The sequence below is a fragment of the Nymphaea colorata genome, chromosome 1 (assembly GCF_008831285.2).
Source record: "Nymphaea colorata isolate Beijing-Zhang1983 chromosome 1, ASM883128v2, whole genome shotgun sequence".
Taxonomy (NCBI): domain Eukaryota; kingdom Viridiplantae; phylum Streptophyta; class Magnoliopsida; order Nymphaeales; family Nymphaeaceae; genus Nymphaea; species Nymphaea colorata.
In genome coordinates, this window is record NC_045138.2 from 3,249,251 (window position 1) to 3,264,599 (window position 15,349).

Genomic DNA, 15,349 nt, shown 5'->3' on the forward strand with positions numbered 1-15,349 from the left:
TAATCCATCAATAACTAACTTCATCTGGCTCATGAGGTGGCCCCAAGATGTGGCACATTCACCTTAAAATTTGGCTTCATAAGGGGCAGAGGCACATGGGATCCTACCGCTTCTTCGTTTTTAGGCTGTGTAAGTATGGTAATGGATTCGTGGCCGCTGGTTAAAGGAGCATGCACATGGTCCCCCGTCTCCATTGCCTGTCAACTTTCTTCTTGAAGTGCACAAAAGATAGTTGCAGAGATGCCTTCAGCCTATCGTTCCTCAAAAATGGTAGACCCCATTCCTTCCCTCCACCAATCGGTCCGTCGGGATCGACGGCTGTCCCCCTCTGCCCTCTGAGAGAATGGCGGATTCTCTTAAAAAATGTGAAGGGGCGACCCCACGCCCTCGAACTGTTTGTTAAAACGTCGCTTCCGAATCGAGACAAGTAGACAGGGACAGCTCATGATGTTTCGCCAATCATTTGATGCAAAGCGCAACGTGGCTCGGCCTTGCTCGTACACATAAAAGCATCGCAAGCGACGGCCGAAATAGAATAGTGGGAAAAGGCCACAACTCCTTTCCCCATTCATTTGTTTATTTTCCTTGTTGAATAATTTAGTGCGGCATTCGCTATAAGGGCTCAGCGATGGTTCCCTGCGGTTTCCCAAGCACGAACATGAGTCCTTCAGCACTTCTCCGAAGCCTTTCCTCTCGCATCGCCGGGAAGTTCTCCTCACCGGTGGCTCCTTGGCCGGTGCAGAGCGAGTTCGGACGCTGGCTCAGCGACGAGCTCGATTCCCTGCTGCAGCATCCTCGCGGCCAGTTTCTCGGCACCGCATGGCTCCTCGATGCCATGGACGTGAACCTGGCTGCCCAGAAGAAGTCCCACGAGCTGCTTGCGCGGTTCAAAGATGGTGATGCAACGAAAACGGACTCGTCCTTCTCTTCCGGGTCTTTGGAAGCCATTAGAAGCCACCTGCAGGACACCATCGCCATGCTCGACGTCTGTAACGACCTCCGCGAGCGGCTCGGCGTGGTCAGCGAGTACGCCCACTCGCTGCGCATAGCGCTGCACTGGTTGGAGGGCGCGTCGGGCCCAAGCCCCGCGGCGCTAGCGCGGGCCAGCGCCGAGCTCGAGCGGTGCCTGACGATAGAGCGGCGGTGCTCGGAGCTGAGCTCGTGCTGCTCTACGCTGAGAAGGCTGGGCGAGAAGCTGGTTCAGGACAGCACGCCCAGCGCGAGGGACTCGAAGGCCGGCTTTCCGGCGGGGACGCGCGAGCCGGAGCTGCACGAGGCGTTGTGCGCGTCCAAGTCCATGGCTCTGCTGACGTGCGGGGCTCTCGCCATCGCTCTGTCGTTCAAGTCGAGGCGAGGGCTGCCGCACATGCCGGACGCACGCGCGAAGCCGTGGTGCGACGCGCTGCAGGAACTGCACAGGGGGATCAAGTCGGAGATCGAGGGGCGGAGAAAGAAGTCCGGCGCCGCCGTCATGAACGAGCTTGGGGAGGCCTCGGGGGCATGCCGGAGATTGCAGGAGGCGATTAGCCGGCAGCTGGACGGCCGTCCTCGGCCGCAGAAGGGGACGGGCGAGGAGGTGGAGATGAGGTCCGTGGTGGAGACATTGGAAGGGTTGTGTGAGGAGATGGAGATGGGGGTTGAGTTCTTCGCTCACAGAGTGGACGAGCTCTATCGCCTCATCATCTCTGTGAGAGTGTGTGCGCTTGACATCCTCCCATTAGCATGAGACACTTTTTTTCTTTCTCTTCTTTTTGGAGAAGATGTAATACCCAAATTGGAAAATTGTACAAATATATCACAGTTTTGGTAATAGAAGCTACTAGTAGTAGTATCCCGAACCGAGCAAATGTTGTCCTTTTAACGATATTTTTTTCATACATGGTCAGTTCTAATTTAAAAGTAACTAGTTTTTAAGACGTTACTTTGAGACCACTCTCAAAATGAGATACTTAGTCACTCACCTAAAGGTGTTTAATTAGCAACCTAAAACCAAGTTTTATGTTTTGCCTCCCCAAATTATCAATTTTAGAATGTTTGCATGATGTTTTGCCAAAAAAACCTAGTTTTAGTAAAACCTAGTTTTCATAAAGGGCTTGAAAAAACCTGCATTACCTGAGGTTTTTTCAAGAAAAACTGATTTTTGCTTCTAAACCAAGTTTTTCACTTGTCATAAACATCCAAACAAAGCTTATAAAATTGGATTTTTAACTAAGTTTTCACAAAACTTGTTTTTACAAAACAAAGTTTTTTGAGGTGTCATCCAATCACTTCCTAAGATTATTTAACGGGTAAAAATTGAACCACTAGGCTAAACCTGGGAACAGCAAGAAAACAAAAAGATTTGTTGAGAAAAAAAAAACTTTGAGAATTCCACCAAAGGTTAATTTTGTCTGTGTTGTTTAGATGCTCTACCTTCTCACACATGTGGTTTTGGGAGGGGTGTTGAGGCCGTTGCCTTCCCACCAATGTTCTACTTATTATTTCTTTTTCTCATTTTATAGAAAAAAAAAACCTCATTTGTATGAACGGCCAGATGCTTAGATGTCAGACGAATAAGGAACAATCTTAGTCCTTGACTTCTTTCATACCAGTAGTTTGAAGGAAAAAATAAGTTTTTTTTATAATTTCTAAACTATCTATAAATCAAACCTTTCCAAAAATCTCTAATGCTCCCCTATCGAGCATCACTTGTTTCTTTTTCTTATTAAAAAAAGAAAACTTAACGATGAGAAAAGTGTGGGGGCTTCAGTCCTCTTGTTAGGCACTAGAATGAAATGTTCTTCCTACTCACCCAACGAAAGTTATGCAATCGATAACAAGTTAATGATAAAAATATAAACATGGCAAAGGTTCCACACACTAGCAAGTAGGGGCAAAGGGAGCGTCATGGCTTCGGTGAGCGGAGGAATTTTTTTTTATATTAAAAAAATCAAATTTTTGAATTTGGCTTGACCCGCAAACCGATCTTGAAAAAAAGTCATGTCTCCGCCTCTATTAACAAGTTAATTTTCCTGCGCATTAATATAGTTCTATTTTGGCCTGTACGGCTTATGGGGTCGACAATTAAAAATTAAGGTTATGTAAAAAAGTCTGGCTAACGGCAGTTTTGTCCGTAACTCCAAAAGCAGAGGTGATTCTACAAGTGAATCGACCATCCCATTCCAGTCCGGCGTTTGATTCGATTGCACGCCTTTGCCGATCCACCAAACTCAAAAGGTTTCGCGAAGTAAAAAGTTCACGGGGTCTGTCAGACAACCTCAAGACCATCTACGGCCCGACCGAGTCGGCCGCAGAACGATCCTCCGCTTTACCTAAGCTTTCACGCTCAGGTCAAGAGGTTACGGTTCCTCCTCCAGACTTTGATCTCTGTCTCCTTAGAGCTTAAGGATACAGTTGTACAACCTATAGAACAGATCCTGTTCAAGTAAGGTCGTGATTTACATGTGTTGCACCTTAAAATATAAATCCTTTCTAAATATAAAATAAATCCGATACAGGACTAAACTCTTGTTGAATATCTTAATGACCAAAATACCCTCCTTTCCCTTTATATTTGTCGCTTAAGGAGGGAAATTTGATGGGGGCTGCTGAGGAAATGTTGTCGAACTGCAACGCGGCTCGCTTGGACATGTGGCTTTGATTATGTGTTCATGCACCAAAGTTTGAAATCACACAAGTAAAAGGTACATGTTTTTTAACATGAAGATCTCAAATCTTTGTTGATCTTTAGCTTAATGTTCATGTCTGATGTGACGACAAATCCACACTAAAATCCAGATTCATATAGCTTAATGTTCATGTTTGAGATCTTCGTTTGCTTTTTAGACTGGCAAAAGTTAAATTAAAATTAAATGAGAGAAAATTTGTGGACCTCACATCCTGAAATCTAGGATTAATTAAGAGCAAAGGTTATCAAAGGCTCCGAAAGACACTGAGTGTGAACGTAGACTGATCTTAATTTTTCAACGATGTACTGAAAGAAATTCTTCCATCACTAGAGCTGTCCGTGCGCAGGGGCAGAGGCAAAATAGAGCCTGCATGGGCCAACTCCAAACTTTTTTTTTTTAAATGTATATCTAAATTTTAGAAAATTTTATTTGTTTTTTATAAACTTTTTAAAAAATGATATTTCAATTCTAGTCAAAATAGCTTTGCCTGAAAATTTTTTAGCTCTGCCCCTGTCCGAACGAGTCACAATTCGACTTAGCTCAATATTTTGTTCTTCCAAGATATCAAGCTGATCAACGGAGCCAAACTTTTTTCCTTTTACTTTTTTTTTTTTTACTGTTACCATATTTAATGAGAGAGATTTTTGCTGTTACCCCATGGGAGCTTAATTGAGTCTTGGAGACGTCGTGTTTCCGTCAGTCAAAATTATTGATCGAATGCAAGTTCCTTTATTCTCATTGAAATTCTTTTTTTTAATTCAGTTTTTTGGTCGCCTTCATATTTCCAACATTTACCGTTGTTTTTTATTCTTTTTTGGTCAGAACGATGATTCCTTTAATTACGGTGCTTATATTGCATACTTATCACTAATATGGCACAAGCAGCCGTCTTATTAAGCAAATGGTACGACTCTTACCGACATTAATAATATTGGTGATTTGGTTCCATCGATCGTCTCGAATCCGAATAAGGTACCATGTGAACAGAAGCTCTTTCTATTTCACTTTATCATTTTAACTAGTCGTTTTCTTCATTAGTTTTTCATTTATTGTAGATTTTTTTTTTTAAAAAAAAACCTCCAAGATATTTCCTTTTAAAAGAAAATCTTTACTAAAAGTACCTTAGAAAAAACCTACCTATAAAAAACCAAAAATGATATTGGTGGCTGTAGTTAGTGAATTGGCCAGTGAGGAAGAACAGCAGGTCCAAGAAGAAGCCCATGAAGTGCTAGTAGAGTCGTAGGCAGTAATGGTAACACAATTTCCAAAATGAACCTTATTTTTCGTCCCAGTCCTAAGCCATAGTATAGGCTTTAACTTTCTCACTTTTTTCATGTGAGGAAAATTTCAAGCAGCTTAAAATGTTACATGTCAAACACGGTTTTTAAAAACCCTAAGGATTTCAAATTCAACACTATCAAACAACCCTAGATGGTAACTTGCTAGATTGAGTAACTTAAATATGTCAAAGCAGCTCTGAACCCGAAGAGCAAGGGAAAGGGTAGAGAGATTTTCTCCTCAGCCTTCAACCCACATTCCTAGCGACTTAAAGTAATTATCCACCAAAAAAAAAAAAACATAAAACTTCAAAACAAATAAAAGCTCTTACCTAATACAGACCTTTAAATAAAAGCTATAATTAAGTGATAAGAAGGTAACACTAAAAAATTTTGCACCAACCATAAAAGTGTGGCCTTTGTTAAAAATAATAATAAAGGTAGAAGCAAAAGAAAAGCCTAAACATGAAAATTTCCTTATTTATGTGTTCGTAATATGTAAATTTATGTTAACGAATATGCAAAACCTCTAATAGTTGGACAGCAGTCATAAGTGCTACATAAATCTGTTTCAAAAATTAGAGAAGATGTGTAGAAATAGTTCTCAAACAATCCCTTAACCTTCAAATAACTATAACATGGTATTTGTGTTATGCTCGTAGCTAAGGATGTCAATATATCCGATTTGAATCAGATATCTAACCGATCCGATCCGAAAAAATCGGATATGGATAAAAATTTAATATCCGATTAAGAAATCGAATCGGATTCGGATTTAATAAATGACATCCGATCGGATTCGGATATACATGAATATCGGATTGGATTCAGATTCGGATCGGATTCATTTTTAGACAAATATCCTCTATCTAATACTTGAAAAATGGCAAAATCTGGTTCAAAATTTGGATTTGAATTCAGATATAAATATAAAAATCAGATTCGGATTGTAAAATCGGATTTCGAATTCGGATATGACTTTGCTTTATTCGAATTCGATTCTCAATCCGAATATATGAATATCCGCAAAAGCGAATATGGTTAAAGATGTATTCAATCCGATCCGTTGACATCCCTACCCGTAGCTCTTAAGGAAAGCAACTTTTTGTGGATATTTTAGGGCAGACTTTGAATTCTAAATTTCCTGTTGGAAGTTATTGAGTTAAAAAAAGTCATCAAAAGGGCTTCAATGCATGACGAAGGAATCCGCAAGATGAAGTAGAGCAAAGCAAAAGTAGGTAATTTGGGACAGAAATACAAAAGAACTACCCCCAAGAAAAGTCAGATGACGTTCCAGGCCTGCAAAATAATTTGTTAAAAAAGAATTTTGTCAAGTTTTTGGTTGAGAAAACTGAAAAAAAAGGGACTTCAAACCGTTTCCCAACAATAAACTGAACAAAGAAAGTTAAAACATGAAAAGAAGAAATCCAAATAATTTCACATAAATCCATAGTTCGATAAGTTAATCGCCTTAACTATAAGAAAAGACTTCAAATAGGAAAAAGAGCGAAAGTAGAACCAAGATCAAACGTGAACATGTTCCTCAAGACCGAAAAGAGCGTTCTGCAACGCTCTGGAGCTGTACATTGATCAATACCTGGAAAGCTCTGCTGTGAAACCCACACTTTCGTTTCCCTTCTTCAATGTGCTCGACCGGCCCACTATCAATCCCTAGGGGAGCCATTCTAGCCAACCCATCGTACGCACCTCTCCGCATCTTTTACATCTTTCCCTTACCTAGGGTTTAAATCGTTTAGCCTATCCTCCAGAGAGCTTTTTGTTGGAATTGTTCTGAATTTCCAGTTATGGATGTCAATGGATCAGACTCCACTCAATTAGATATCCATTTAGAGATGTTCAAATTCGCATGCACATTTGAAATATGCATGAATAAAAGTTTACACCATACTTGGATCCAAATTCAAATTCATAATCTGAATCCAATCCTATTTTAAACTTACAGCCTAATCCAACTTTTAGATTGGACGAATGGTAAATATAGGATATTCATTTCAAATTAAATCCAAATATGAATTCAAATTAACCAAATATACAATTCAACCAAAATCCAAACCCGACACCAAACCAAGTTCTTAGTGCCTAAGATAAAACTCCATAATAGCATTTTTAGAGAGTTTGTATGACAACAAAACCAGTTTTTTCAAAAATGAAAATTCCAATACAGATTTGAATATGAACGGAAAAAAATTCACACCGTATTTGAATCCAAATTCAAATTCATAATCTGAATCCAATAATACTTTAAATTTACAGCCTAAATCAGCTTTTAAATAGGATACGCACGTCACTACAACGTCTTTGAAACCAATTTTTAAATTGTAGGATATTCATTTGAAACTAAATCCAAATCTGAATCAAGTTGGATTGAATATTTGTTTCAAACAAAATCCAAACCTGATCCCAACCCAAGGTCTTGATTAGAGGTTAAGATAATGTTTTGGATAAAACTCCATAATAGTATTTTTATGGTGTTTGCATGACTAACAACAACAGTTTACTCAAAAATGAGTTTTCAGAAAGTCTGGTTTACCAAAAAAAATGAATAACCTGATAAACTTACCAGAGAAAAAAAGTTTTTAGTGGACTAAATCAAGTTTTCAAAAAGGATTAAAAAGCCATCTTCCCACAAACTGGCTTTTTAAGAACACTTGTTTTGCAAAATAAGAATTGAGATCTTCTAATTGGCTTATGTGTTGTGTTGAATCACACACCCTAAACCCATTTTTTTAATAACGTAGGGAAATTAGGTTTATGTGTTGTGTTCCAAAACTCATTTTCGAGAAAACCAGATTTTCACATCACCGAACCCTCTGAAAAAGTCGGCATTTAAAAAGTACCATTTGGCTCCAAAACGTTTGGAATGTCATGCAAACTCTGCTAAAAGTTTTGTCCCCTAACCAATTTTGAGTCACTTCAATTGCATATCCAATCCGGACCAAACCGGAGTTATTGATATCCCTCCTGTCAATTCCAGTTCAGTGGATATTTGTTCCCTCATGTGTTCAATTATAGCTCCTTTATAGTCATATTGTTTTGATGAAATGCCTCAGATGCGTTAACCACAAACCTTCTAAGGAGATACCATTGACTGCCACTCCTCAAAACATTATTGCTAAGACCCTGTCGTACCCTTCGCCTGCTTGTCTTGGCATTCAATGTCCAGAGTTCAGGTTGCGCCATCACTGTATACCCTCTTCAGAAATGCTTGCACAACCATTTCACCGTTGGCTGCAAACTTTGTATTCATAATACACAGGGTTGTAGATTGGAGTCGATTTTGAATGAGATGCCTGCTTGATTTCCAGGTTTAAATTTACTCACAGTGATCAAATTCTGAACATGACCTACGACCCCCACAATCAATGGACAGAGTAAACAAATACGCATTCATGCAAGTTATCAAACGCCAGACAAGACAGACAGCTCATATTTTCCCTGTTCATAAAACAACAGAAAATTAATGGCCGTTTACCGCAACAGCAAACATGCGTACCGGCATTCCTAATTCCCACGTTCCCAGGAACTAACGTCAAACGACTTCACCGGTCCCACCGAAACATGTGCCCACTCAGTAACAACCAACCGAGCTAAAGGTGCCGATATGGCACTTGGAGGTATTCGACATTGAATCAACTCGGAACGTAGAGGCCCTGTGAACTCGACTAAGAGAGTCCACCTGCAACCTCGAAGCCCCTAGATGTAGCTAGCAGAAATACGTCACACAATTCCGCAACTAGAGTGATGACGAGTAAACTCAAAAGAACCCCAGCCCTCACCCTTCAGGGCGTCTATACTAGGGATCATCAAAGAAGAGCACGACAAACAACGCAGATTTAAGTAACCGACTAGACCAGGTCCTTGGCAGACAATCGACAAACTTGAAACGACTAGACCAGGAAAAACAGAGAGAACGCGAGACACTTCATTTTCCTCCAGACCATTGCCTCCTCCAAAAACTTCCAAGTTCTTTCCTCCAGATCATCCCAACTTGGATGCCCTCCGCTAACAACTCTCTCTTATATCATCTCCTTTCACTTTTCTTTAGCACTTTGCTACTAAAATATTCTACTTCTGAATTATGTTATCTTACGTGTTTTCATTATTTTCTTATTGCTTCTACTTCTGAATTACGCTAAACAAACTACATGTCTTCATTATTTTGTTATTGTATCCTCAAGACCACATTATTATTATTACTACAGAAAATCATATAGCAATTATTATTGTCAAATTAAAAGACAAAATCTCTTACTACTAAACAAACAAATCCCTCATTCTTCAGTGAATAACCACAAGTGGCTGCCATTGTCATAGTACGTAAAATTTAAGGCAAACATGAAAGAAATATTAATCTCCAAGACATGCAAACCCAACTGCATCAGTGGGAGGAGAACAGGATTCTCACAAACAAGAATCCTGAAAAAACTTGACCAGGAGATGGAAGAAGAAAGAAAAGAACAGCCATAGAGAGCAGCTGAAACACTGATCCATAGCTATCTTATAAACATTACCATCCCACAGTATAGGACGGGCACCAAAGGTCGAGACCATTATTAGTCCTCAAAAGCCACAACTGGACTTTGGTATTAGGAACAGCATGTAAGTGTTCCATGAATATATTTCAAAATTGAGATAGTTTCACGCGAGACTTGTTCAAATGTTCGATGAATCTATCCCAAGTTTGTAGCAGATTCATGTAACACTTACACCTTGTTCATAATGCCAAATGGCCTTTAAAAGTCCTCTACAATCCAAGAGCCCCTTCCAAACAATCAAATCAAACTTATAAAAGACTTTAGATGTACATACTAACACTCTTATAACCAGACCTCTCTCATGCCACCCACTACCAGCAAAATCATCAGCTCAAGTCCAGACCACTAACAGCTTTCTTCAATCCATCTATGAGCTTAATGGGAAACATGTCATCAACCAGTTGGGGTCTGCAACCCCACTGACAATTCAATAAAAATTGTTTCTCGTTGCCCATTGGAAACAGGTGCTTATACTCAATAGGTCTATTGACGTTCGACAATGTCTTCCAATGGTTGATATCCCTAGCCTCTCCAAAGCATTACACTCCCGATGGAGTTTAATAATGCAACTTTGTCCACTCAAGTTACAATAGTGGGCAACAAAATACTGTGTCATGGACTCAAAATCCCCCCTCTGCGCCAAGGATAGGTCTCAAACAAATCAATTTTTACCATAACTCAAACTACCAGAAATCAAACGGAGTTTCCCAAGATTTGTCAAGAATACAGCTCCATAAATTTGAAAATCATGCTTTTGCTAATCAATACATGAAATCATATTTCTATCTGAATTCAAGGCGCCCAAACAGAAACTCAAAACCCAGATCTTAGATGTCCAATATGAACATCATCACGTACACAGCTGAGATTAGCTCAATATGGTGGCAAAATGCATCCATGATACGAAACGATAGAATACTATGAAGTTAAAAACTAAAAGCATGAATGCAAAAAGAATGAAGTCAGAATAGTTCAAAAGAAAAAAAGATTAAAAAAAGAAAGGAAATGCTTTCCTTTTTCTTCCGCCCTCAAGGTGTCTGTTTACCACACATCTACTCAATTACCAGAGAAAATGTGCTACAAATACATTTTACATACAAAACTCGAACCTGAACATAGAATCAGCATACAATTGAGTAGAAACGTTCTCTAGACTTGGAAGATTAAAGTGATTATCAATACCATTGAAGCTTACTTGCAAAGCTGAGAGCAGAACCTAATGCTACCATAAGCCCATTAACACTCCAAGGTCAAACTGATCCCTAAGTTGAAAAGGCGAGTTCTGTACAAGGGTGGAGAGATTCCAATCCCTTTCCAGGATCAGTAAGAAGGAAAAGATGTAGGATGCCTGGAAATGTACTCACTTCCACTGCGATTTACATGAGCACCTAACCCTTTTGACAAGGGTGTGTGCAAATTGTCATTACCATTATAACCGTATGACGAGATACCAGTTCTATAACCATTACTGACAACTTCAGGGCTAGATGCTGTAAAAATTAAATAAAGAAACATGAATTAAGGAATACCGTCCAAGATGTGTCAAAGTGCTAAAACAAGAAAAATATGAGAAAATGTAACACTCAAATCACCTGGTGGAAAATTATATTGTGGGTATGCAGAAAACCTGCACGGCGTCATCACCTGGGTAGACTGTTGCTGAATATTCACATTTTGTGATGGAGTAGAAAGATGAGGCAAATCTGAGGTTTTATTGACTGTAGTGGCCAAGTTATTAGCAGGCCTTTTATCCTGACCAGATATCTGTTCATTGTTGGAAAAATTAGAACTATGTTTTAAACTTAGTCGAAAAGATGATGATAGAGAACGAATTTCCCTTGTAAGAGTAGTTGACTCAGGATAACAAACTAATATGTAACATAGGTTGCAAGAACCAACCGCAAACCGTAGGGTCCTCTTATGAAGAGACACCAAGCCAGAGAAAAGCTTCACAGCATATTCAGCGATCTCCTCACTCTCATACTCTGTAAAGGCGAACCCCTTGGGGCGATTTGTTTCCTTATCTTTTGGGACATATAAATCTACAATACGTCCAGCTTGAATCATTATCTCATAAAGAACTCTTTCGCTCACCTTCTCATCCAGATTACCTATGAAGAGATATTTAAGCGAAAAAAATATCAGACAAGTATACATCAGTTTTCAGCTCTCTATGAAGTTATGCTATGAAGGATATTTCAACCCTTCCTGATTGCCAGGAGCACTAAAATTGACCTGGTAGCCTCTATTTGCACGGCAAACTAAAAATGTAACATGATTTGCAACACCAATTTAAAAAACAAAATATTGTAATACAAACAAATTACAAGGCTTTCTAAAAGGCAACGATGACAAAATGACGGCAAAACAGATCGCTTGGATGTAATCTGCAATGCCCAAGATACATCCAATAGATTACAGACATATAAATGAAATGGCTTAAAATCAGAAAGATATGTAAGGGAGCAATAAGGATAGAGAAAGAAAGAGAGAGAGAGAAAGTAATGAGTTTGTGAACCTTCTCATTAGATGCCAAAGACAATGCATGACAATAAGCAATAGATTGAAAAATAAACACTGAAAGGAACACCAGACTGAAACAAAAATGATGAAGGGAGCATGTAAACAGCTATTTTCTATGAAGAAGCACAACAAAAGAAGAACACACCTGACCGAAACAAGAAGCATGAAGAAAGCACCAAGCAAACCTCAGACAGACCTGGAAAGAGTCCTAACAGATAATAATGACATGTTTTTCAGGCCTAGTGCAAGGTAGACTGTAACTCATTCTCACCTGGAACAGAGTCGATCAGATTACATCGACGGAACAAGAGGTGTAGGATAGTGACATGGAAGACAAGTACGACAGGGACCCTGAAGAGTGAAGACGACCCTTAGAAGAAAACTAAGACAGAAACCATGAAGAGATCCATGGAAGCTCTGGCTTCAAGCAAGAAGCCCACAAATCAATAAATTACAAAGTCCTATACTGTGAAAGCAGACAAAAAGAAGCTTAATTCTCAGCCCTGATAAGAAGAAGAAAATCAATGAATCAAGAAACACATGGGGATTCAGATGAGACGAAAGATAGCACGTCGGACTTAGATGCAAGACTAGATGAAGCCACCAGAAGCTGTTTGACAGAAACGATGGTATCTATCTCAAATTTTGACTTAAGAAAACCAAGAGACTACAGGAGCCTCAAAAGATGATATATGCAGTTCTAGCATGAGTAAATCCATACAGCAGAAATGCAACAAAGCACTAAGACAAATCCAAGATTCAAAGATTCAGCAATTTTAAACTATACCTTCGCCTAATTCAGGATAAGCAAAAACGGTGCATAAATGTTCACTTGCACAAATTCATAATACTAGATGTTAAAGAAATTTCAAGTTCCGTGAGAAGCTGATCCGAAAAAATATCTTCTAACTAATGGAGTTAACGACACACATAAAAGAAAGCAAAATCTCCGGTCAATCAGACCTCGATAATTCCAATTGGGAGATCGAAACACGCAAAATAACAAAACTAATAAAGATGTTAAAATGGGAACGATGAATAAAAGATCTTGTTACACCGAAATAAACAGCAAAAATAGGGCTAATACAGCATATCATAATTACGATACACAATTTCAAGGGTTACAGAATGAAGAGACGCCATAATTGAACTAGAAATATAGACTGGACAATCACAAACAGCAGCATTAAAACATAGCAAACGCAAAATGAACCAAAACCACGAAAACAGCAGCGATTTCGCAGTTCTACACACTAGATCCAACGGATACCTCAAAATACCACGAAAAATGACAATAACGAAATGTAAACTTCTTCGACCGCAGCGAAACCCTAATTTCATCCAATCCCAGCACCATATAATATAAAATCTATTGGATATACCGCGAAATCATAGAAAAAGAAAACGAAACCAAAGAAAACCCTAACTAACCAATGAAAACGGTGCAAGCAGGATTCTTTCCAGCCATTCCCAGGGAAATCGAGCAAAAAAATCGAGGCGCCGCTCGAGAGTTTTTCGTCAGATCTAACAGATCCCTGCGCGTGACGACTATCGGCGACGATCCGAACCCTGCAAAGAATCGCCGAGATGGCGATCACAAATTCCCTCCACTGACCACTCTCTCTTCCTCTCTTTTATCGGTAGAAGCACCCTAGACCCTAGACGGAGATGACAAGAGGAAGGAGATGGCGACTCCCTCGAAAAGACCGATTTCCGAGATCAAAGCCGACGTCTTCTCCGTTTATTTATTATCGCTCTCGCCTCTCCCCGGACAGCACCAGAGCAAACCAAGGATCAAGACTTCCGTCTCTGAAACGCCTAACTCTGGTTAAGCGACTGACCAGAGAACCCGTGGTCTAAAATGATTGTGCGCGTCGACAGCCAAACCCCTATTTATCAAGAGATTTCCGCCCTTTACCCCTTCAGATCGACGGTCGTAATCGTGACACGTATGACGCAAACGATTGAAGATTTCCTAAAAATTGGAAAGCAGATAAGGAATGAAGGTCGTAGACGCAAGCATCGCTACTCATTCGGGCCTCTCTTTTAATTAAATCACCATAATGCCATCCCAAATTTGTGGGCCCCCAGCCTTCAGCCTCGCCCCTTGAAGGACCATGTGGCCGTGTTTCATGACCCACAGATCCTATACTGGATCTGAGATCTACGGTTTACAAACAGTACATTTCAGATCTACGGTTCAAAACTCGTTTTACATTAAAAATCGTGGATCTAAAGCCTGATGCCGGGATCAAAGACCAGGTGAGAGATCTGGATCTTCTTCCATGTGCATAGATCTCATGTCACTTTCATCTAACATAACCTTTGTTTGGATATATCAAAACATTATCATATATATTAAACTAATTTTGTGCAACTGCCCACAAGAGTCAGGTGGCGGGCTCCGCCAGTGCATGGTTTCTCGGGTATCTATGATCCAATGGTCCACTCGGATGTAAAGCGCTGTTAATTTAGATCCATCAGTCTCCACATATTGGTATTCAAACGAAATGTATACTATATGCAAATCAGACTTTAAAATTTAAAATTTGAATCCAGTTAGTTATAATTGACTTTTAAATAGACTGGTTTAATTTGAAACCAACTTTTAACTGAATCCAAACTATATTATGACAGTGGCAGGACCAGACATATAGGCGGGTGGGCATTTGCCCCCACCATCTCTATAAAATCTCTTTATTTGTACTGATACTCTTAAAAATATGTTCATTTATATATAACACTGCTTCTTAAGGTATTTATTTAAAACAAAATCAGAATTCGAGTCACTGGATGTCATTTCCTAAATCTTGGATTCGGTCTGATTTCTTAATTTAGTTTTTTCTTTTTCTGCATCTGACACATTTAAAACATACGATTGAATGTCTAATTTAAATCTGATTCATTGCCAATTGTGACTTTATTGTTATGAAAATTCGAGTATATGCACACTGCAAGCGAGCTTGGTTGAGCCGGACTCAAACTTTGTCTCCCAATAGGGTGATTGTTGTTATAGAAGAGAAACTTAAGAGTTCATGAAGAAGCCTTTTGAAATTCTATTAGAACGATAATGGTGCTCCTTTATGTTTCGGGTGATTAGGAGTGAATCCTATGGCCGAGGGGCCAAGTCAGAATTTTTTCATGAGGGGTCGAATTAAAGTTTTTAAAATTTGACATGGGCCGAAATATTCATTTTTTAAAATCTGTATATATGACAAGTGATTTTTTTAAAAATTTACATGTAATTTTTTTTTAAGCGGGGCCAAGGCCTTTGCGGACCCTATCCTGGCTTCGCCCCTTCCATGGTTGCTTGATAGGCCCAAGT

General features: G+C 39.5%; 2 protein-coding genes and 1 non-coding gene across 4 annotated transcripts; 1 reads left to right on the forward strand and 2 right to left on the reverse strand.

Annotated features, from left to right (window-relative positions):
- Positions 1-628: 628 nt before the first annotated feature.
- Positions 629-1,726, forward strand: LOC126410612 (uncharacterized). The gene has a single exon (XM_050080914.1). It carries the CDS (start codon positions 629-631, stop codon positions 1,724-1,726), a length of 1,098 nt encoding a protein of 365 aa, XP_049936871.1.
- A 1,515-nt stretch (positions 1,727-3,241) lies between these two features.
- Positions 3,242-3,434, reverse strand: LOC116246502 (small nucleolar RNA U3). The gene has a single exon (XR_004170691.1). It is a non-coding gene; the product is annotated as a small nucleolar RNA U3 (small nucleolar RNA).
- Positions 3,435-7,017: 3,583 nt separating this feature from the next.
- On the reverse strand, positions 7,018-13,855 carry LOC116259926 (spliceosome-associated protein 49). Of its 2 annotated transcripts, none has more exons than XM_031637947.2 (4): positions 13,456-13,855; positions 11,401-11,612; positions 11,094-11,265; positions 7,018-8,256 (listed from the first exon to the last, which is right to left on the reverse strand). In XM_031637947.2, exons 1-4 carry the CDS (start codon positions 13,490-13,492, stop codon positions 8,210-8,212), a joined length of 468 nt encoding a protein of 155 aa, XP_031493807.1. In that variant the 5' UTR covers positions 13,493-13,855; the 3' UTR covers positions 7,018-8,209. The 2 variants fall into 2 exon arrangements, with proteins under 2 accessions (XP_031493807.1, XP_031493798.1); XM_031637938.2 differs by lacking the exon at positions 7,018-8,256 and adding an exon at positions 10,490-10,991 and having other exon boundaries at positions 13,456-13,847.
- Between the last annotated feature and the right edge of the window lie 1,494 nt (positions 13,856-15,349).